Source organism: Pleurotus ostreatus, assembly GCF_014466165.1.
Source record: "Pleurotus ostreatus strain PC9 chromosome Unknown scaffold_9, whole genome shotgun sequence".
Lineage (NCBI taxonomy): Eukaryota > Fungi > Basidiomycota > Agaricomycetes > Agaricales > Pleurotaceae > Pleurotus > Pleurotus ostreatus.
In genome coordinates, this window is record NW_023503164.1 from 182003 (window position 1) to 204810 (window position 22808).

Sequence of the window (22808 nt, forward strand, 5' to 3'; positions counted from 1 at the left end):
CTCAGAATGGGACACTCTGGAAACAGAAATGAAACAGCACTTTGATGCTGACCGGAAGGAAACCCGCAATACTATCTGCCGACTCTCAAAGTTCACTGCTCGTCAGGGTGCCAAGAAAATCAAGTCTCTCACACAGTGGAAACGGTATGAACGAAAGTTCATAACCATCTCCGGATGGCTGCGCAAGGCCGATAAAATAACCGAGAACCTAGAGGCCACCTATTTCTGGCTGGGCATCCACCTCGATACTCGCCAGAAAATTGAGAATCGGCTCTATGCTCGTCACCCCAATATCTCCGCCAAGACAGCATTCCCCATGAAGCTAGTCTCCGAAATTGCCCTTGAATTATTTGAAAGGGACCGCTTCGAGTTCAATCTAGTCAGCGCCGGATATGATTCGGAAGATGAATCCTCTGATAGTGATTCTGACTCTGATGATGATGAATCAGAGGAAGATGAAGACAAGGTCAAAGCCCAGCTCAAGGCCTTAAGATCTCAGAAGGCCCATAAACCTAGAGCTAGGAAGTCCAAGGCTCATGATAGTGCCATTGACCCTGTCATGGAGGAAGTCCAGGCTATTTCCCCTACATATTCTTCACATAGAACTCCTTCACACCGAAAGTCTTCATCGGGCGATTCAGAGGTTGAAGACCTCATTAAGAAGATGTCCCAGATGAACATCAAGGATCCAGACTATGCTGTCACATATTATCGAGCATTCTGTTTGGACGAGCGAATTGCAAGAATCTTTCCTGAGCCAGCCAAACAAGCTATTCAAGCATCAAACCGGGAGTTCTCTCGACAGGCTTCTACCACACCTCGCTCAAGTCTTCCTCCGCCAGCCAATCAGAATGTCAACCCTTCCACTTCCCAGAATTTTCCGCCACGACCTCCTCTTAAGTGCTATGGATGTGGAGGCCAGGGACACGGGCTTAGACGATGCCCTCCGTTGAATGACCTGGTAGATCAGGGAATCATCTCCAGGGACTCAGAAGGACGTTACACATGGCCTAATGGGGAGCTGATTAGGCGCAACTTTGGTGAGGACTATCTCCCAGCCATTCAACGCATTCGCAGCCAGGCATCCCCTGTAGTTTCCAACTTCATCACATCGTTTGACCCTGAGGATTATGTGTCTGAAGGAGAGGAAGAGGAAGAGGAGGCAGAAGAGTTCCTAGCTGAACTAGACCCTATGGATGTTCTAGCAGCAGAACGTGCACCCAAGACAGTCACCATGACTAGAAAGGATGTGCTAGGCAAACCATCTAGTTCAAAGGCGCGCCCAACGGTCAACGAAGAAACGGGACGGCACACACGTTCTAAAGGGGCTGCCCCTGAACCTAGGGCAGGCCCTAACGTACGGGCAAAACCGTCTTCTCCCAAGATTCCTGCCTTGATAAACCCGGTCCCTGCCGATATTCGTCCCAGGCACGAGTTTACGGCGGAGGACATTGCTATGGCCGATGATGAGACACCAGAGCCCAGAAAAGGAAATGCCGCGGAAGCAAAACCCAATGATCGTGTTGCTAGGGCACCCAGGGCATCTGCACGTCAGGCTGAGATTCTAGATCCAGAGGAGCAGGAAGCTCTTTTCCGCCGAGGGCTGGAATCTACCTTCCAGATCTCCCTTCAAGAATATCTTGCGGTTTCAAAGTACGCTCGGGAACAAGTGATGTCAATGCTCAAGGGAAGATCCATGAAGATAGCCAATGACAACGCAGTGCCTGAACCGGTGAAGAACATCACTGGCTCGATTCCCCAGAGCTTCGAAGTCCAGATCGAAAATGAGGATACAACCAAAGGACCTCTTATAGTGGTCCCCATGCGCTTCGGAAAGGAAATCATTCATGCGGTTGTAGACTCTGGGTCCCAACTCAATATAATTCACGCCGATGTCTACAAGAAGTGTATTCGCCTACCGGTGGACACATCTAAAGTCCTCACAATGAATGATGCAAATGGTGGATCAGGGGAACTACGAGGCTATGTAGCCAATGTTCACCTAACCTGCGGAAGTGTGGACACGGTTGCCAGTCTCTATCTCGGACACAAGGCCCCCTTCAACCTCCTTTTGGGAAGACCCTGGCAACGTGCTAACCGAGTTTCGATCGAGGAACGAGATGAAGGGACATACTTGGTTTTCCGTCCCAGAAACGAAACCACGAAGTATGAACTCTTAGTCTTAGAAACTGTGAATCGCCCAGAACAAGTGCTACGCAGTGTTTTCCGCAAGGAAGACTTTGCGGTAAACATGGTCAAACCCTCTGTCCTTGCCGCAGCGCATAGTTTCACATCATTCATTACCACTGAACCCTTCTCAGAAACTCAGTTGTCATATGATCACTCAGAAGACAGTGACATAGATTCAGTACATTCGGCACATATCTCTTTCCCGACATCCACTACTACATTGGCTAGGCTTTCCTCAGTGGAAGCATCAAGTCCCACTCAGAAAATGGTGGAGTCATCGGTTAACTCAACCAGCTCAGAAGTATGTGAAGGCCCAAGCGAGCTGGAGACAATGGATCAGAGAGAACCGGCAGACTCAAACATTGACCTACAAGAACTCTCCTATATTGCCCCACCGCGTTATTGTCTCCACAGTAAGGGAGAGGGCCCACTCCTTGGTACGGACGGATTTTTCTGTATTAAATGCTGGGGAGACTACTTGGACGAGTGTCTCCTGCTTGACGAGACCCACGGAAACACTGAACCAGAAGATGAGAAGGAATCAGCCACGCACATACACACACTCGAGAGTACGGTCCTACCTGATAGATTTGGTGGACATGATGGGTTTACTATAGACTCAGGAGGTTCTCAATGGGGGGATTCTACTGGCTATGATTCCCCCAGTGGCTTTAATAGTACCTCCTCAGCTCCTGGAAATGTTCCGGGGAATATAGAAGATTTGCACGCACATCCTTCACCCTCGGTCCATCAGAAAAACTCGCAAGAAGTGCTGGCAGGTTCCCGTAGTTTGCCCCCATCGCCTAAGATACGTCCATCAGAAAAGCGAACTCTCGAGCCTATATTGGAAGTCCCTCACAGGAATCTGGAAGTTGGAACTCCACCCGGAACTTTGCAATTTTTCGACTATTGGACTTGGTGGGATACTCAAGAATACCCTGAGAACGGGATACCAACCGGGGGATTGGAGCCCTCATTTGAGGAAACCGAACACGCAGACGCAGAGACGCAGATAGGGCCGTCAGGCTCCCCAGAACATTCTAATTATTCTACTCTATGTACAGTGCACCCCGATTCCAATTGCGAAGGGAATAGAGTCGAAGCGGTGTGGGGGCATGAATGTGCCGTATCTGCGTCCCTAGATCTCTCCAGAAACCCATCACCCAGACAAAGTGCCGAAAGCGGAGGCCCAATACTTCTGAGGGACGATGAGATGTCATCAAGATCGCAGACTAGCGATTTCAACTTACCGCTGTCTGCGATCAACTCCCAGGAAGAACCGTATCCTTGGGTGGGACCGAATTCCCAGTGGGACAACCCGCCCCGATCCTCGAGAATCTTGTACGACACCTTGACACGAAATTCATCACGGGGACGGGAAGGCCTAGGATTTGGTGAAGCCTTGGGAAGCGTCCATAGCGCGTTGCAATTTGGGCATCCCTGGCGTAGCCCGCTACCAACGAGGGCGAGCACGGCAGGAGGTATTCGGTTCGTGCGAAAACGCGGAGGTGATGGGACATCCCAAGACTCTTCACCCACGAGTGCCCCGAGTGAAATGTCCTCTCCGTTATCTGAAATAGAGATCCTGCAAAGCACAACCCCGCCGACGAATCCTAATACTACATCAGAAAGAGTCCGCGTACAGCAGTTGCACTCACTCCGTTCCATTTTGAGTGATCCGTCAGAAGAGAGACCGTCTGCTCAGAGTAATGAGAGGCGCGGGTCTCGAGCCGGCGCAAGCCTAGACAAGAAAACGGCCGGCCCCGAGACGAGGGCAAGGCCACAGGGCGGCAGCAACGCCTACGAGAATGCTAAATGGGCCAAGTTCTAGAAGTCAGAACTATGGAAACTCACCTGATCTGGAACTTATGACCAGAGCCACTGTGGACTGTGCCCGATGCGACGGGAAAGGTAGAAGAGATGTGGCGCGGCATGAGAAGCCCGGTAGGTAACCAAGAGGTAAGTTCGCGAGAAACGTCGGCAGAGCTAGGGTGGTGCAGCAACGAGGGACTGGCAACCCCAAAAGGGATATGCGATAACTCGCAGGTCACCGTCGTTGAGCGCCACGCAAAATGCGCAAGTGCAGAAACCCGGAGAGTAGGACCCAGCGGGAGCTCGCCGAAATTCTCTACAGAATGGGGAGAAAGGCCGCCACAGTATCTCGCTAGCCCTACCAACCAAGGGAAGCGTTTCCCACCAGAAAAGTCGGTATGGAGAAGCGAAGGACGATCAGTGTTGCGGCAGATGCAAAACCCCGGTGCAACAGGGCTCAGAGGTTGGCAATTTTGCCAAATCGTGCCGACCAAACGTGAGCGCATGGATTAGAACAGTAGGCAGTGGGCAGCAGGATGAGCCCGCTGTGGAAGCATTCGATTCGGCCAGCGCAATATATGCCGTTCCCAATAGATCCTGTCCTCCGCCTGCTGGTAGGGCGAACTCGATGCCTGTACATGCCACGCAGAAACGCCTGCACGGCTGTGGCCTGAGTACGCCAGAAAGTATGGATAATGCGCGACGCCCCGCCCAGCGGTCGAAGATAGGCCCTGGAAGGAGCTGACAAGGACGAAAGGAAGTCTTGAAAAAAGTGCAGGGCAGGGGAAGCGGCAGGAGGTACCAAGAGGGACCGCGTTTCGAAGGAGATCGGGTAGGAATTGGTAGAGGGATGGCTGATGAACAACCCTGGTTGGGAAGACCTAGGCTCCAAGCCAGAGCATTCGCCAGCTAACGAGGAAATAAGCCAGAGCATGAGTAAGTACGAAGGGGAGGACTTACCTGAGGTAGGAATTCCCCATGCGTCTCCCATTGCGCTCGCTCGGGAATGGCCTAGTGATGCCGGCGAAACGCAGAGTAGCGCTATCGAATTCGCTACGCCGGAAGAGGAATTCCTAGAACGCGATTTGAGCACCCCCGTCGTGAAGAAATCGTCGGATTTTGAGGGTGTCCCAACGGTTGACTCGCTAGCAGAAGAAGCTCTGCGTCCGCTCTTATTATACACCAAACCAACTCGTTTGATTCCTTTGGGGGAAAATCCCAATCAGTCCGATATCGTTGCGCTGGGTCTTGAAGTACCGCCCCCGCGAATCCGACGAAGTTGGCTTGCCAGCGTAAGGGAAAGTCGTACGGCCGAACCTTCCAGGACACGTAATGCCGAGGAGGATCGTACAAAAGAGAGCCCCCATACATGGTGGGGAGATGAAGGAGGGCGGGATGAGAGTAGAACAGTGAACGAGACTGCCGGAAACGTTAGCAGACAAACTTCGGTAATAGAACGATACGAAGAGACGCGCTCACGTGCTTTCCCAGAACGCGCACCCTCTGCGAGACTGTCTTGGAAGAACCGTTCGTGCCAGCGTCTCAACGAGGATATTGATGCGAACCAGCTCCAAGATGAACGAGCATATGAAGCGCAGACCTCCCAGGCAATCCGACCGGCCGCGTTCTTGCTGAACGATTCGGATCTCGATGCACGGGGAAGACGTCCTCCCCGCGTCCTCGCACATCGTCATGGCGCAAATCATGAGGCTCGTTGTTGGTGGCACTATCCATCAGAACCGTATTGGATGCCAGAACGACAAGGTAAGGAATTCCAGACGACGAAGTCGTCAATTCTGAACTCCGCGACGAATAATGTACGCACCTACGTCTTGGAATCGCCGCCCCTCCCGCTATTTAATGCACCGTTGGATACGGTCGGCCCCCCATCCTCGAAACTTACTCTCAACTCGCTTACCAGCACACCCAGCTTACCAGCACATATTTTTCAAAGTCATATCGCGAGCGACATGTCTTCCAACAACTACGCCGCTGCTTGCTGACTGCCGTCAACGTTCCTGCGCACCCCCAGGCCACGATTGGGCGTGTCATCCAGACGCTCGTTCGCACTGGAATGCCCCCTGCATACCCTGTTGATCGCGTCCCTCAGCCTCATATCTCCCTTCCCATCCAGTTCCCCAGCGGGGGACAGGACCAGGCATTGCTCACGGCGCAGCGTCTGCAACGCTACGGTCTAGTCCAGGCGGCTATGACCCAGGCTCAACCCCAGAAAGTTGCGGGGGTTATGTCGTCCAACAACTTCGTCGAACATCAGTCCCATATGGTGAACAACGGCAAGATCAGGATTTATCTTGCCAACGACACAGAAGTCAGTAGGCGAAGTTCCATCGTTCCCCACTTGGTGGAGCGAAACCGCGGTACCGCCTATCTCATTCTCCTTGAATCATTTGATGCTCCAGCCGTTGATTCCCCTCCCACTCCTTCCCATCGTCTTCTAGATGCGTTCACTTTCTCCATCGCAGATTCCCAATACCCCTACAACATCATTGTACCTCCCGGCGTTCTTTCCCCTCGTCCTGTACCAGCTGTTGTGGAGCCCGTCGTCCAGAGGGCAGCCCCTACCATCAGGATTCCGCCTCGCCGTCATTCGTTTGGAGAAATCGACCAGAACCGTGATGAGGATAATCAGAGGCCTCCTCGAACGCAAAATGCTCGCACACGTGGAACTCGACGTGGAGGAGCTCCTCGTCAGGTTCCTCGCCGCCGCTCAGCAAGACTCAGAGGCATCTCCGCGTCGACCGTAGACGTTGACCATGTGTCAGAGCCTATACCTGAGCGTCAGGAGACTGCTCCTCAATCCTCAGAGGCCAACCAACAGTCCTTTCGGTCCCCCGTTTCGTACCGCAAGTCCTCCAGGACTCCCCATTCCCAATGACACCATCCGTCACAAGAATATTGAAGACCTTAGGAATCTTCAGCGGCGTGTCCGCCTTGGAGCTTCCTCCGATTCCCCTTCTCCTCCCTCCGATTCCACCTCCCACCGAACCTCGAGCCATGCGTCGGACAATCAGGAACCCACTCAACCCTCGCTTGAGCCCATCATTAAGGAGGAATATCAGAGCGACCCACCTATCCTTTCGCTCACGCTGGAGGACCCCAAACCTTCGTCGGAATCCGTAGAACGTTCGCCCCCCAGGAATCAGCTAGCTCTCAACCAAGAATTTAATGGTGCGAGGTCTTCTGGTGTTCTCACCACCCGTTACTACAGGTCACCATCTCCTATGGAATCGTCCGAATTCACCCAGCCCAGCTTAGGAACTGAAGGTCGTCCCCCTTCCCCAGTTCTGGGAGACGTTACCATGAAAGACGACACCAGTTCGTTCCACCTTCCGTCTCCAGCCACCTCTCTTCCCACTCCCACTGCAGATAGTCCTAGCATTTCGGATAATGAAGGGGGAGCTAAGGAAGGGAATTCTGAGGCCCTCAGTATGACTGTCTTTTCCCCCAGTGAGTCTGACATCAATCGGGCCTACGCCTCCATCAATATTCAGGACCACATCACTCAACTCCTTCGCCAAGTAGCTTCGGAAATTGCAGCTGAAGAAGGGGAGGTACTTGTGCCTTCCTCCAGCCCTGCTCAAGATACTCCACCCATGGGTTCATCTGCTGCTAAAGGAGCCAAGAAGCCTCGCTTCGGTTCTCCCATTGGATCTAGGATGGACAGAAGGAAAGCCATTCGATCTCGTCCTCCACCATCCAAAGGCAAGGGTTCCACTTCATCCTCCACACTCAACCAGCCTCCTTTGCAGCATGCCTTTCATGTCTGGAGACCTGAGTCTGGGGAAGGCCCTGTCCTCATCATGCCTGACTCTGATTCAGAAGAGGCAACAGAATTCTTCAAGAATGCAGTTGTAGTAGAGGAATCTGAGGACAGCTTTGTTGTCCAAGTTCCTCAGGGCTCTCATGGCCTTGCAGCTGCTATGAATTCTGCCTTCCAGCACAATCACCAAATGTTGCAGGAACTTCTGGATGAGGAGAAAGAGAATGTTCCCCCTGGCAGTGAAGTAGTTGTGGGTATGGAAACCACCAGCAGTATGTCAACTCAAACTCCTCCTCCCATCCCTTGTCATTCTGCTCCCACCTCTTCCCCCAGAATACTACAACAAGAATCCCAACAAGTCCAAGGAGACAGAAGCCCTGTAGCTTCTCTCCATCCCACCTCTCCTCTAGAAACCAGCCCAACTCCAGAGTCACTCCCTTACCCAACCCCCACTCCAGTAATCTCGAAGTTTTCAGTATCAGAGGATGGCATAGAAGGACAGGTCCAGGAAGGAAGTGAAGCAGAAAGAAATGGTTATACTCCTAGTACCAGTTCACCATCATCTCATGTACACCATTCCTTCAGTCCAAAACCAACCTCGTTTTCACTCGTTCAAGGATGTCTTATCTCGCCAGTTCCACTCTGCATGATCCATGCCTTCACCAACTTAGCCGACCTTTTCATTAAGGACTCCTACCTTGAAATTCGTCATGACCAACCTGATCTTTGGGGATTCAGCCATGCCTTCTCTACTCTGTTCATGACAGAAGGGATGGCCATACCGGTGGCATCTGACACCATAACTAAAGACTATCCTCCTTTCGGACATCCATATGTCAACCCTGAAGGCCAGCTCGTCATACCCGCCTCGTCCTCATTCTTTGACTACGAAACTCAGCCCTATCCATATGATGGATTTACCAATATCCTAATGCCTAGGGGAGACTCTCGCTTTGGACGTTGGCAAGATGATGGAGATTATATGATCGCAAGGATCGCATTACTGTGCAAGGAATACATCACTCGGGAATATGTTACTCCGGAAATGTGGGGACGAACTGAGCCTACCCAAGAAGAAAAGAAAGTGCAGCAGGCGCTCGTTCAAGCCAGACTAGCCCCACCCCGCTCCTTCGACTACGTGCATCATAATTTCATTCTTGACGGTCATAGGTTCGATATGGATTGGTCCCAAGACAAACTCAAACTTAAAATTCCCCGCACACCCAGCACATATGAAAATACCGCTGCTCTCTTCATCAAAAACTATTCCAATCCATGGGTCTCGGAAAAGGACGAAATACACTATAATCTATGGAACCCCAAAATATCTGCACTCCGACACCTCCGTCTTCTTCATATTGCCTTCCTTCGCATCATTACAAGATACCTCCTAAAACCAGGATTCACCTTCCATTTAATGACCTCGCCACTCCTCACCAATGCAACACGCCACTACTTCACCCATCATTGCCATATCTTTCGGGTCCTATTCTACAACAAGCCACTGGTCTCCCAAGGTTTTTCCCACACCTGTTTTCATTCCCGTTCACTACTCAAACCCCCTGTTGAGCCTCTTCTCACCACTTATAAGGCCAACCCCTTACTCACCCCTGAAGAAGATGAGTACTTGGCCAACGTGGCAAAAGTTTTTGACTCCATGGGACGGGGGTGCTATTGGAAATGCTGCCCGCACCATGCTGTGGACTTGTGCCGGACTTACCCATCAGTGTCGACATTCTTTTTCAGGCCGAATATTTGGACCCCTATGCCATGTTTGATTTTGCCGGACATCGCCGTGCTATGTCATGGCGTATTCCCTTATAACTTTGGCACCGGTACCCAAGCATCATACCACCCTCTTTTCCTTTCTAAAGTCCATCACTCATTTTCACGCTTGAATTCTATACACTCCCTTCCCCATCCTTCATTCCGCCAAAGCCACTCTTTTCTTCTCAAGGGATTTAGAAACGGCTCTTTCATTCGATTTAGCAAACTCCTTATGTCATATACGTTCCTTTACCCCGACCTTATCCACCTTCCTTCCCACACTACCTACCAACTCCTCTGTGAGGATCCAAAGTCCCCTAGCCCCTTATGGTCTTACGCCGTGATAGTAGCCAGTACCTCTACCTCCAGCAGCGAGGCTTCAATGCCATCTCTTTGGGCCTACTATGTTGAAGGTTCAGAAATTGATACAGTTGACTCCCCTATCGACATCTATACACCACCGCCTGTGGAATGTCTTTACATAGAAAGCCGTCTCACAAAAGATTTGGATCGCATCTCAGCTCTGCTCACCTGATGTGGATTGGGAGGAAGACTCCATCTTAATTCCAACACCTGAGGACAGTGCTTTCGGCTTCCAGTTCAAAGCATTTGGCGCATACAAACGGGTAGCCCAGAAGGTTCATCCTGTCTCGGGAACTTATCCCGAAGACGCCAAAGTCAGTCGCTCCATGCCAGAAGATCCACTGGACTCACTTCCGCCACTACCTAAGGACCCACCAGAGTTTCTTCCTACTGAGAAACTCACCAAGGAGCGCATAGAAGCTATGGAAATTAATAAAGACAACTTCTTGCTCCCAGAAGAAGAAAAGCTGTTCAAGCACATCCTCCGGCTTAACCAAGATGCACTCGCCTTCGAGGAAAGCGACCGTGGAACTCTACGAAAAGATTATTTCTCTGATTACAAGATGGCCACTATACCTCATACTCCCTGGGAGTTCCGCAACATTCCAATTCCGCCTGGAATTCGGGACAAAGTTATTGAAATGCTCAAAAGCAAGATAGACGCCGGAGTATATGAGCCTTGCCAATCCTCATATAGAGGAAGGTGGTTCTGCGTCCTGAAGAAGAATGGGTCCCTCCGAATCGTCCATGACCTTCAACCATTAAATGCTGTCTCGATCCGAGACGCGGGACTACTACCTATCATTGACGACTTCGTTGAGCCCTACGCTGGGTGTCAGTGTATTACAACCCATGACCTCTATTGGGGATTTGACGCACGAATAGTGGACCCATCGTCTCGAGATATGACCGCATTTTGGAGTCCCTTGGGATTGTTACGATTAACGGCGCTCCCCATGGGGTACACAAACTCACCAACGGAGTTTCAGAAGTGCATGGTGCACATACTTCAACCGGAGATTCCCCATGTTGCCAATATATTTGTAGACGATCTACCTATCAAAGGCCCTAAAACCCAGTACTTGGACAAGAATGGAAAGCCTGAGATGATTCCCGAAAATCCAGGGATTCGCCGATTCATTTGGGAACATGCCATTGATGTACATCGGGTTATGCACCGGGTCAAGTGTGCAGGTGCTACCTTCTCTGCCAAGAAAGCCCAAATCTGTAGAAAAGAGGCAGTAATCGTCGGACAGAAATGTGGCCCAGAAGGACGAAGCCCCGAAGATGATAGAGTTTCCAAGATTCTCAAATGGCCCTATCCTCACCACCCCAAAGGAAGTCCGAGGTTTCCTGGGGCTTTGTGGAACTGTCCGCATATGGGTTCCCAATTACTCTCAACTCGCCCGACCCCTTACCGAACTTGTACAAAAAGGGGCAGACTTCATCTGGGATGAAAGAAGACAGGAGGCATTCGACACACTCAAGAGTAAAGTATCCAGTGCTCCCGCACTACGACCTATTGATTATAGATCCGACAACCCCTTGATCATGTCGGTAGACACAAGCCTCATTGCCGTCGGATTCATTCTGTCTCAGAACGATGAGAACGGAAAAAGGCGGCCAGCACGTTATGGCTCCCTACCCATGAACGAAGTCCAGTCCAGATACTCTCAGTCCAAGCTGGAACTCTATGGACTGTATCGAGCACTTCGGCACTGGCGTATCTACCTCATAGGAGCCCCTAAGCTTGTTGTGGAGGTGGATGCCCAATACATCAAGGGAATGTTGAAGGAACCAGACTTACAGCCCACCAATGCCATGAACAGATGGATCCAAGGAATTCTTATGTTCGACTTCCAGCTAGTACATGTCCCAGGGGTCAACTTTAAGGGACCAGATGGACTGTCAAGAAGGAAACATCTTCCAGAAGAATATATTGAAGACGATGACTCTTGGCTAGATGAGATAGCCCTCTACATATTCCTAGTCTCCACCACACTCCCCGCTCCTACTCTAGAAGGTTACAAGGTTTTTGCTTTGCCATCCGTCAAGAAGTCCAGCAAAATGACAAAGTTACTTCAAGACATTCATGACTATCTCACCTCCAACTCCCTTCCTATACTTCCGAGTGCTCTGCATAAGAAGCGTTTTCTACAGCAAGCCAAAAGATATTTTGTTCATCAAGATCATATGTACCTCCGGAATTCAGCAGAAATTCCCCAGCTGGTTGTCACTTCAGCTGACCGGAGGCTATCTATCCTTCAACAGGCACATGAATCCTTAGGCCATAAAGGAGAACACTCTGTCCTAAAGCTGCTTCGCTTCCGATTCTATTGGCCTCGACTCAAAGAGGATGTCCATTACCATGTGTCTACATGTCATGACTGTCAGATCCGAAACACCGCACAAATGCAAATGCCTTACGAGATCTCCGCCCCTGTTCGAATCTTCCAGAAAGTCTATCTGGATGTCATGGCCATGCGGCCCGCCTCTGGAGGATATGAATGGATAGTAGCAGCCAAAGATGATTTAACAGGGTGTCTCCGAAGCTAAGCCCATGAGGACAAATGACTCTCACAACCTATCCCAGTTCTTATGGGACAACCTTTATTGTCGATATGGGGCGCCTGAGCAAATCGTCACCGACAATGGGTCCGAAGTAAAAGGAGCTTTCTCTTCGTTAGCGGAAAGATTAGGAATACCCCAGATAAAAATCACAGCATACAACAAGCATGCCAATGGAGTTGTTGAACGTGGCCACTACATCCTTCGAGAAGCTATTGTTCGTTCCTGTAAAAAGAGCTCCAACGGACTGCCCCTCAACTGGCACAAGGCAGTTGGGCTGGCGGTATTTGCTGACCGGGTCACAGTCAGCTCAGTGACAGGATATTCCCCATATTATCTACTACATGGGACTCATCCTGCCCTGCCCTTTGACTATGCAGAAGCAAGCTTCCTGGTCACAGGATTTCGGAGCGGTATGTCTACGGCAGAACTTGTCGCCTTGCGAATGCGACAGTTGGAAAGGAGAGAAGAGGACCTAGCTGCTGCAGCTGAAACCCTTAAACGAGCCAGATGCACATCCCGAGACCAGTTCATGCGACGTTTTCATCATCGAATTCAACGAAACACCTTCGAGCCTGGAGAACTTGTGCTGGTCAGACATAGCCAAATTCAAGAATCTGTCTCAATGATAAAGACCTCACCACGATACCTAGGCCCATATGAAGTGGTTAAAAGAACCAAGAAGGGAAATTATGTGCTTAAGGAGCTTGACGGAACTCTTCTACGAGACGCGATTGCCGGCTTCAGGGTTATTGGGTATCTTTCAAGAGATGACCCTGAATTCCTTTTAGAAGATTCGTCAGACTCTTCGGAGGAATTAGACGGAGCCGATGGGCAACCAGAAGAGGAAACCAATGAGGAGGGTTATGACCCTGAGGAATTTACTTATTAACGCTCGTTATGCGAAAATCCCCACTTCTTTCCTTCCTTCACTACCTACCTCGCCCTTTCAATGATGCGCACTATCTCGTCCCCTGTCCCCAGCACAACCCTACTCAGACCGCCCATCACCATTAAGATAGACAAAGAGGAGATACAGATTTCGGATGTCCAGGGCAGCCCTGAGACTATACTCGGTCCGCCATCAAAACGATCCCGTGAAGCGCCCATACTGATGCTTCACAGTCCATGATTTCAATCAACTTCTAGATGCCGAGATCGAGGAAGCAGACCCTTTACCACCAGTCATGGTGTCCGGCATGCCTTTGCGAAGCGACATAGGCAGCCTCCCCACAGCCCGGATCCGTTGGGTTATTTCCCCGGATTCTGGGGAAGCTGAGCGCCTCCTTGAGCTCGACTCACCTACGCTCGCTCTTCGCACATGGATGCACTGCCAGCCCGACGACATGGCTTTTGTTCTCGACATCACCAGATTCCGGGGTCGATATGTGCAGCTCAAGCTGCAAATCTTCCCCAATGGCTCTGTCCCTCGCATGCCGCTGTTTAGGTCGATGTGGGTGAAATCATGGGATGTCAAGATGAGTTGGAGGGATAGGTTGAGGGCGCTGATTGCCATGTATAGGGACCCTCGCTTCCATCTTCCACTTGAAAAGTCCCTCACGGTCCCCATTCCTATCGTTTTTTCTTGAATCATCCTCCCCTTTCTATGTCTTCGTCACCTCGGCCCCTTCCCTTTTTTCATCATCCTCCTATTCTTTCGTCTATCGTCTATATGAGGCCCGATACCATTCCCTTCCTTAACAATTGTTCGCATGTTCTCTCAGCACCCCCAGTCGTTCAATTCTATCCAGCTTGTTTCGCCTTTGGGATAACTTTGAACACATGTAAAAATTCGACAAGCGCCTCAGTACCAGCCTCTCTCTCATTCCCAATCCTATCAAAATATTCGATCCTTGCTGCGAACCCTGTCCTTCCTCAAAACATTAGAAGCGTCCCCTAATCTTCGTTGATAATAGGAGCCTGTGATATTTGATCGAGCATGCAACCGAGGACGGTTGAATTCTAATGCCGCCCGCAGATGTCATGAACCATGTTTGTAACATGGTAATCATGTCGGAAATCTAGGGTTATGCTCAATCAAACACCCAAGCTCCCTACTCTCCCCCTCTGCAATACCTCCCCTATCCTCCCCGAACTATCTGGCTCTAGGGAAGCATCCCCTATCCTACCCCTCACCCCTATCTATAATATACCACATGGGATCTTACCCCTGTTCGCCTCTCCGCCCCTCTTAAGTCTTTAGGGGTGCCACTATTCTCTTCCCATTTCCATTGGAATTCTATTTCTCCCCCCTGACCATTTCTTTGCCCATCAGATATTCCATTAAGAACTCCCTTTTCATCAGAATAATCCATATTCCTTCATTCCTTTCATTCGCACAGCTGGGCTGTTCTATTCGGACCTCGGCTGTGCAAATTGCACAGCCCAGCACAGCCCAGCATAGCCTTGCACAGCCTTGCACAGCCTTATGTATCCATCGGAACATACGGAATGCAGCTGCGCATTTCCTTTCCTTTCTTCTGCATTTCCTTCTATCTTCCGTACAGAATTATGTGACTATTCCTTTCTACCGGACTTTCTGATTCTTGTGACGGCCTAACAACCGTTCTTTCTACTTTCCGTGCACAGCCTAGATATTTTACATATAAAAATCCAATAGTGTAGCGAAGTTGAAAATCAATCTTTCCCCCCCCAGTGAAAGGTTCACTCAGTCAGTCCTCTAGTCGTATCAGTCCTCAGATCTTAGTCATTCCGTCGTCTTAGTCAAGTCTCAGTCATTCAGTCGTATTAGTCAAGTCTCAGTCAGCCAGTCGTATTAGTCAAGTTTCTTTAGTCATCCAGTCAAGTCAAAGTCGATCTTACTCTCAGTCCGCAAGATCATCAATCAGTCAGTTATCCAGTCATACCAGTCGAATTCTGGTCTTCTAGTCGTCCACTTGGTTCAACTTCAAGTACTGCGTACTTGAAGAAGTTTGTCACGGTAGTTTTTCGTTCTCTAATCTTTTATCATCCCCCTATCTTTCAAATTCTTTACCCGGTACCCCTTTTGTTCCTTTCTTTCACTCTCTATTCCTTTTATACTAACCCCTTCCTGTTCTACTGCGTATCTGCACCTTTGTTTATTTTTCCTCTTCCACGTTACTGTCTCCGCTCGTGCTCGTGACCACTCACGCTCGCGTCCCCTATCCGAAAGAAGCAATCATTGGACCGCCTCACACAGGCCCCTGTACTATCCCTGCACCACCCCTGTGTTACTCCTGTACTACCCCTGTAGTCTTGTTTCACTATCGGCATACCTTGGCGAGACAAAATATACACCCCTATCAGAGTTACTAGGTGTTCGAACAACCGGGCTCTCACTTGATCTACTAGCAAGACCCAGTGCTCCCCGGACACTCCCCTATCTCAGGAGAGTGTGACACAGCGTACCGGGCAGTGCTGCTGCCATTAGCAGGAGTGTTACTCCTGCTATCGCCAGCGCTGTCCGCTCTGTTGCCTCAGATGAGGTCACAGAAACTCAAGGCTATGAGGCCTTCGCTCCCAACTCAGCCCAGCGCTATATCGCTGAGCGTTTGAAGGTCCCTTACGCTCACACCCCCAGGGGTAGTGACAAAGGGGGCATTCATAATGCCTATCAGCGCTGGCGGGCGGTTGATGCTGCCCAAGCCAAGATTGATGCCCTCATTTCTGAGGGCAAGTGGGATGGTGCTAAGCCTAGCTCTGAGGCTATCAAGAAGGTTTTCTTTGGCAGAACCTCCCACCACGATTGGAACAAGGTATTTGTCAAGGCAGTGGCCCACCCTCTACTCCTTGACTTCTTGGAACAACGTGGTGGTGTTGATAGCAAGCACAAGATGTGGCATGGAAGGAAGCCAACTCAGATGGTCATCTCTGAGGTGGCTGATGAGCTTGCAGCATTAGCTGCAAAGGTTGAGAAGGGAAAGGGAAAGGGAAAGGCTCAGGTTGAGGCCAAGAGTGGCAAAGGTGGAGCCTCTAGCTCCAAGGCTGGGAAGGGTAAAGCCACTGCAAAGTAAGTATATACTTACATGTCTCTATGCTGCCATATTTTTTGGCTTTGTCTTTTTTTTTAAAAAAAAAATCTGATTGGTTCTGAGTGTCTACAAGTATGCTGACATGAGCTTAGTTTGCTATTTAACTTAGGACTCATCCTTCTTACCATTTGTCTCACATTTGGTTTGCTGCCTTGTGCAGCTGCTATGCCTATAGAAGATCAATTTCCCAGCATTCTGTTTTCAGACTTTGCTGAGTTTATTTCTGAGAACTATGGCTCAGAAGTCACACTCTCTACTGTGCTTCTCATCTTGTTCAGTTTGACAAGTAACCCAGATCTCTTAAATCTGCATGCCAAACAGCAGGTGGCAGGTGGATCTAGAAAATGGTCAGAGTCCATTACTGGATGGATGACTGCACTGGCTAGAGCTATTTCAGCCAGACTGGGTGATGAAGCTACATCTTCTTTATTTCTTCCAGAGATAGATGTACCAGGCAACAAGTCGAATTCAGAAAAAACTACAATTTTGGCAAAGAAATTCAACAAATTGTCTATTGTCTTAAAGCTAAGGCCTTACAACAAATCTGGAGTTTTGAAGCGTAAACTCAGGCCAATATCAAATGCTTTGATCCAGCCAGCATTGGTTATATGCCCCAGTACCATGCAGTGTTCAACTGCAACTTGTAATGGTTGTGCACTTGGTCAAAATACTCGTGAACGGGATACTTCGGAAGTAACATTGCTCAAAGGAAGTGAATGTTTCTCCCATGTGCCAGTTCTGAGTGGTATTTGCTCTCGGTGCCATTCCATATTCTACGCAGATCATGAGAGCTATAAAGAACCTGGATTTACTGGAAGAATGTCATTTTACTTAAACAATGCTAAGTATTTGAAGGTTGGGCAAAAAGTCTGGGTTGATCGAGTTGTCTCCAATGCTATTGTCAATGCAACATATAGTTTTCATGCCTCTACTGCAGCAATCACAGAGTTTTGGAATGAAAGCTTCAACACTCAGCAATCAGTCTTTCAAATCACTAGACGGCATATTTGGAAAGCATTTGTACTTGAGATGAGTAGGCAAATGGCCAAGCATTCTGGCACCAATCTGATTCTGGAGGATGGGATATCCATTGACACAGTTACTAGCAAGGCATTTGAGGAGCTGGGTCAAAGTGGTATCATTGATGCTGCAAGGACCCATTCTTGCTCAGAATGTACTCATGAATATAAAAATGTGGCAGATACTATTCCCAGACAGGCCACTGATCCTGCTGGTGTAGTTGGTGTTGATGAGAATAGTGCTGTTCCTGAGTACTCCGGTCCTGGCATTGAGCAACATCACCATGCTCAAGATGATGATGATGATGATGATGCTATGGATGTTGATTCAACATCTTCTAACTTGGGAAACTCTGATTCTGGTGAAGTAGAGTTGGTTAAAATGGTTGTAATGGATGGCATTGTGATGGGACCAAGACACTGTGCTATTGATGGTTGCATAGAACCCCTTGCAAATGCTCACACAGGTGTCTTCTGTGTAGGTCATGAAGACAAAAGAATGGGGCAGTGTTGTGTAAAGGGTTGTGAGGCAAATCTTGTAGAAGGAACGAAAGCTTGTCAAATTCATCAGCAACAGTGGAACACCCATCGTGGAAGATATGGAAACCAATCCATGCTTGGAATGAGAAGAGCTCTAAGAAGAGCAGAGGCAGAGACCCAAGATTGGTTGCCTGCCCAAACACGAGCCAGATTGCAGCATGATGACGATGATGCTCAAGAAAATAGTGGCACTTCCTATAAAAACTATTTTTCTGCACCACGATTTTACTGTGTTGAGACACTGTGTGCACCATGTGGAGTGGTCATAGCATGGAAGAAATTTGCCAAGTCAGAATCTCCTACCAAAATTGTCAAATTTCTGGAGGAAGTCTATCCTACTCCAGAGAGTAAACCAAGCTATGTCTGCATTGACAAAGCATGTGTTGTACTTAGACATATTGTCAAGCAAGGAGACTGGCCAAAGTGGGAAGACACTACAAGATTTATTGTTGACTCCTACCATTACATCAACCATCGGACCACTGACTATATCTGTCGTACTTGGTGTAATCCAGCGCCTCTGAATGGCTCTGCTCCCAATCTTGTAACTGTTGAGCAAGACAACAGTGGTAACTTCTATTACAAAAGAGCTTTCAATACTCAAGTAAGTGCTTACTGAATTGACTCTGTATTAGCTAGCTAAATAATGATTATTCAGGCTTGTGAGCAACTAAATGCTTGGCTGGGTGGCTTTCAGACAGTCTTGAACAAGATGTCTGTTAGCAACTTTGACTTTACCATCCATGCTTTATTGTTTTTGCATACTCAACGGGTAATTGCAAAGCAACAGAAGAAGAAGCAAAGGAATGTAGAAGAGAGCAGTGATGATAGTGATGATGAGGCAGGGGTTGATATTGAAAGAGATGATGAGGTATAAAGCTTTGTACTTTAGATATTATTCAGATGTTGTTTATGTGTAGTTCAGATGATATTCAGGTGAAGTCCAGATAAAGTTCGGCAAATGTTCAGCTAACATTCAGCTAATGTTCGACTAAAGTTCAGGTGATGTTCGGCCAATGTTCAGATGATGTTCGCCTGATGTTCAGATGTCGTTCAGGTAGTGTTCAGGTGGCATTCAGGAGATGTTCAGATGGCATTCATCTGGCATTCGGATAAAGTTTGGGTGATCTTTGTTCACCCGAACATCACCCGAACATCATCTGAACATTATCTGAACCTGAACAAAGGCTACAAACAGAACCTGAACATTACCTGAACATTCGGTGAAATTCACCTGAACAATATCTGAACAATACCCGAATACCCAAACGTCACCTGAACGTCACCCGAACATGTGGTGGACTGCAACATACACAGATGGTCGACAATAAGCATCATGATCTAAATAGAAGATGGGTAGCGGAGCGTCACCCTTTCGTTGTCGTCATACTTCCAGAAGAGAGGACACAGTTTGACGACGGATCGGCTGCGAGGTAGCACATCATGCATCAGGTATTGGGGAACAAAGTCGTAGAACACGCGCTTACTTGTTGGGGTTGACGAACGCGTGGATTAGCGGCGCCAGCAAACCGCAGCCCGGGTCACACTCGTACGTCCAGTCTTCAAAATGAACATGCCTGATCGCAGCCATACGGCCAATCACCTCCCCGAACCGTGCCTGTGTGTAGGCGCCGAACCATATCTTGTACCTCTCATCGATGGCCGCGGTGTGATTCCTATCGATGTTGTCGAGGTAACTGTGCAGACAGATCAGGAGTGTCTCGTTGCCGAAGTATGCGCAAACCATACGTCAGCGACTCGAGGGCCCACGCTTGCGCGATCGGGATAGCGTTGGAGATGATGCGCTCCTGGTCGGCGGTGCAGTGCGAGAAAGTGATTTGGTCAGCCGCGGCGGTAACGTCGACATTAAGTTCCTGGGCAGATGCCAGGAGTCCACCTGAGGACGCGATGATTAGTAAGTCATCGAGGCAAAAATGTAACGGTAGTACCACTCTTGGTCGAAGGCAACGCGGCTACGAGTGACGAGGCGGTCAACGCAGCCGCGATGCAGAAGAGAGCGAGTTGGGTGAAGCTAGCCATTGAGCGAGTGTACGAGAGTGAACAAGGTTTACAACTTGAACAACTTGCTGCTTACCTCAATACACTGTCCACATTTTATACGAGTGCCGTGTTTGTGCGCTTGGACTTCAGACAAGATTAGGATGGGATAGTTTTCGACAGCTCGCACTCATCGAACAACTTGGCCATAACAAGTCGAGAACGGCCAGTCGTGGAGTTGGCAAGACTCGGAAGAGAAGCCGACCGACGGGGAGTTCATCCCGCAATCATCCCGTCAGTGCGAAGGCGCACCGAGTGGAACGGAGAAGTGTGCCAGCTGGCCAGTGAGGCTACAGGCGTTCACCGTATATTCTGCTTGAACAGCCTCACCGGTGTCCTGTTTCTCGATGGCGTTAACGACATGTACGGTGGACGTCCCTAATCCCCCACCCCCTGACCGGTGTTGACGAGATATCTCACGATCACGAATACTCGCTGACCAACAATCGTCGGTCCCAAGTTTACTTCTCGACTAGGTCAACTGCCAGTCCTCGTTGACGCCTCGACTAAAATTTGTGGCCATACCTTGCTTGGAATGGTTGAAAGCATTCGACTTCGCCACGACATGACTCTCCGAGGCTTTGCAAAATCGTGAATCAGTTCTGCTTTGTTGACACAACGTCGGAACCAAACTTCTGGACTTGGTACAGCGAGTCTCCGCACTATCGAGGCATCCTACTACCACATACCTCCCAAGAGCGGCCCTATGGTTGGAACGGACTAGCACTGAGTACTGAGTGTTGACTGGGCTAGTAGCTGGCGCTCTGATACCCATCCGTTTCCATTCACGCTGACGGCATCAACTCCCCGTCGGTCAGTTTTTTCGAAGAAGCTTGCAAACTCCACGACTGGCCGTTACTGACTTGTTATATGCAAGGCCCACAATCCGTGCAAACCGTCCAGGATCATCCTATGCCGATTTCGCTTCGAATCCGGGCGCATAAATGCATATAAAATGTGGACGATAGGAAGAGGCGAGCAGCAAGTTGTCGAAATCCTTACTCACACTCCATGGCTGGCTTCACTCAACTCGCACTCTTCTGCGTTGCGGCTATGCTAACTGCTTCGCCATTCACGGTGGCGCTGCCATCGACCAAGAGTAGTGGTATTATTTTGTGGTCACTATTATACTCACCTGCTGACCGCCTGTTTCTAGGTGATCCCCTGACCGCTGCTCAAGAGTTTGTTGTCGACGCTGCCACGGCTACAGACCAGATAACATTCTCGCATTGCACTCCGGCCCAGGAGCGGACCATCAGCGACGCCATTCCAATTGCTCAACGCTGGGCCCTCGAGGCGGTGACGTTCGTTTCATGCAACATCGAGTAACCCAAGCCTCGCTTAACAGAAAACAGGTACCTCAACAACATCGATGGGAATGGCACGGTAGCCACCGACGCTAGGTACAAGATATGGTTTGGCGAGTACACGCCAGCGCGGTTCAAAAATGTGATGATCCGTGCGGCTGCACTCCGGACGGCTCATTTTGACCACTGGACGTACGAATGCACCCCGGACTGCGGGCTGATGTCGGCACTGACGCACGCGTTCGTCCTTCGCGCGACGTAAGTCACGTCTAATCACCTTGTTCCCGCCTGATATACGCTCCCCGACAGCCCGTCCACCGTCAATCTATGCCCGCTCTTCTGGAAGTATGACGCCGACGAAAGGGTAATTTTGTTGTTATTTTCACTTGATGTGGGGCTGATTGTGGCTTGGTGACTCGGAAGGCGGCGACACTGATCCACGAGGCGAGCCACTTCAGCCCGGCGTGGGGCGAGGTTGGGACGAATGCGTATACATGGGAGTTCTACGGCGCGCGGCTCGCACGCGTTCTGGCGCATACATCCCCCGATCGAGCTATTGTAAACGCGGAGAACTACGCCTTCTTCGCGAGGTATAGAGTTGGATGTGAGGCACCCGGGAGCTGTGCAATCCTGTGACGGCTCGAAGCGGCTAGTATTCCCTCTTGCTCTACTGTCTGACATGTACGCAAGGAAATAACATGTGGTCATTGGACGGCTCCGGATGCGTACAACCGAAGAATGCGATTGCGACTGATTCAGGTTGTAGATTCGTTGTGGCCCTGGGATACCTGTGGTTCATAAGAAGTTCCGCGATGCTGGTATTCCGAGCACTCGGCAGAAGCCTTGTAGAATCCAATGCCGCGGTCAACACCAGGCACTCGGCTACATGTTTAGTTTGTATGCATGACTCGTGCGTCCACATTCTTATGCCCTTGTGCTCCATTCCTTCACCGCTTCCTCGAAGGACAGTGCTATCAGCGCCATTTCCAATCCACGGCATTTGGTTGACGGCACGGGCATGAAGATGCCAGACGTGCTTACGCCTTCCATTGGCGCTTCAAAGTTTGCATTGCAGCGGTTTGCGGTGCTAACAATGGGCGAGCTATTTTTGTGGCGACTATTCGTTCAATGGGGTATAACCAGGTACGATCATATCACAAGAAGGTCGCTCACTAGCGGGCCTCGAAGATATCGGTGAGGTCTTTGAGCCTGCTGCATCCCACGGGTACGACGGGAGTGGTTTTCTTGCAGCCGCACGGGCACTGCTGGCTTGGCATACGGGAAGTGTAGCCTACTGAGTACTGACCGCCACACTCTGCTATGTGCACTTATTGGGCACGAAGCCGGAAGTCGTCGGCCTGAGGATACGCGCCCCAACACCGCCTCCGTG

At 49.8% G+C, this 22808-nt stretch overlaps 2 protein-coding genes across 2 annotated transcripts; one reads left to right on the forward strand and one right to left on the reverse strand.

The window, feature by feature from the left end:
• Positions 1-19394: 19394 nt before the first annotated feature.
• PC9H_011286 (uncharacterized protein) lies at positions 19395-20093 on the reverse strand (the record flags this gene model as incomplete). The annotated part of the gene is made up of 4 exons (XM_036780771.1): positions 19395-19479; positions 19541-19750; positions 19803-19950; positions 20003-20093. 4 exons carry the CDS (start codon positions 20091-20093, stop codon positions 19395-19397), a joined length of 534 nt encoding a protein of 177 aa, XP_036626626.1.
• Positions 20094-21122: 1029 nt separating this feature from the next.
• Positions 21123-22054, forward strand: PC9H_011287 (uncharacterized protein; the record flags this gene model as incomplete). The annotated part of the gene is made up of 5 exons (XM_036780772.1): positions 21123-21216; positions 21268-21415; positions 21467-21676; positions 21728-21782; positions 21842-22054. The coding sequence occupies 5 exons, from the start codon at positions 21123-21125 to the stop codon at positions 22052-22054; spliced, it is 720 nt and encodes a 239-aa protein (XP_036626627.1).
• Between the last annotated feature and the right edge of the window lie 754 nt (positions 22055-22808).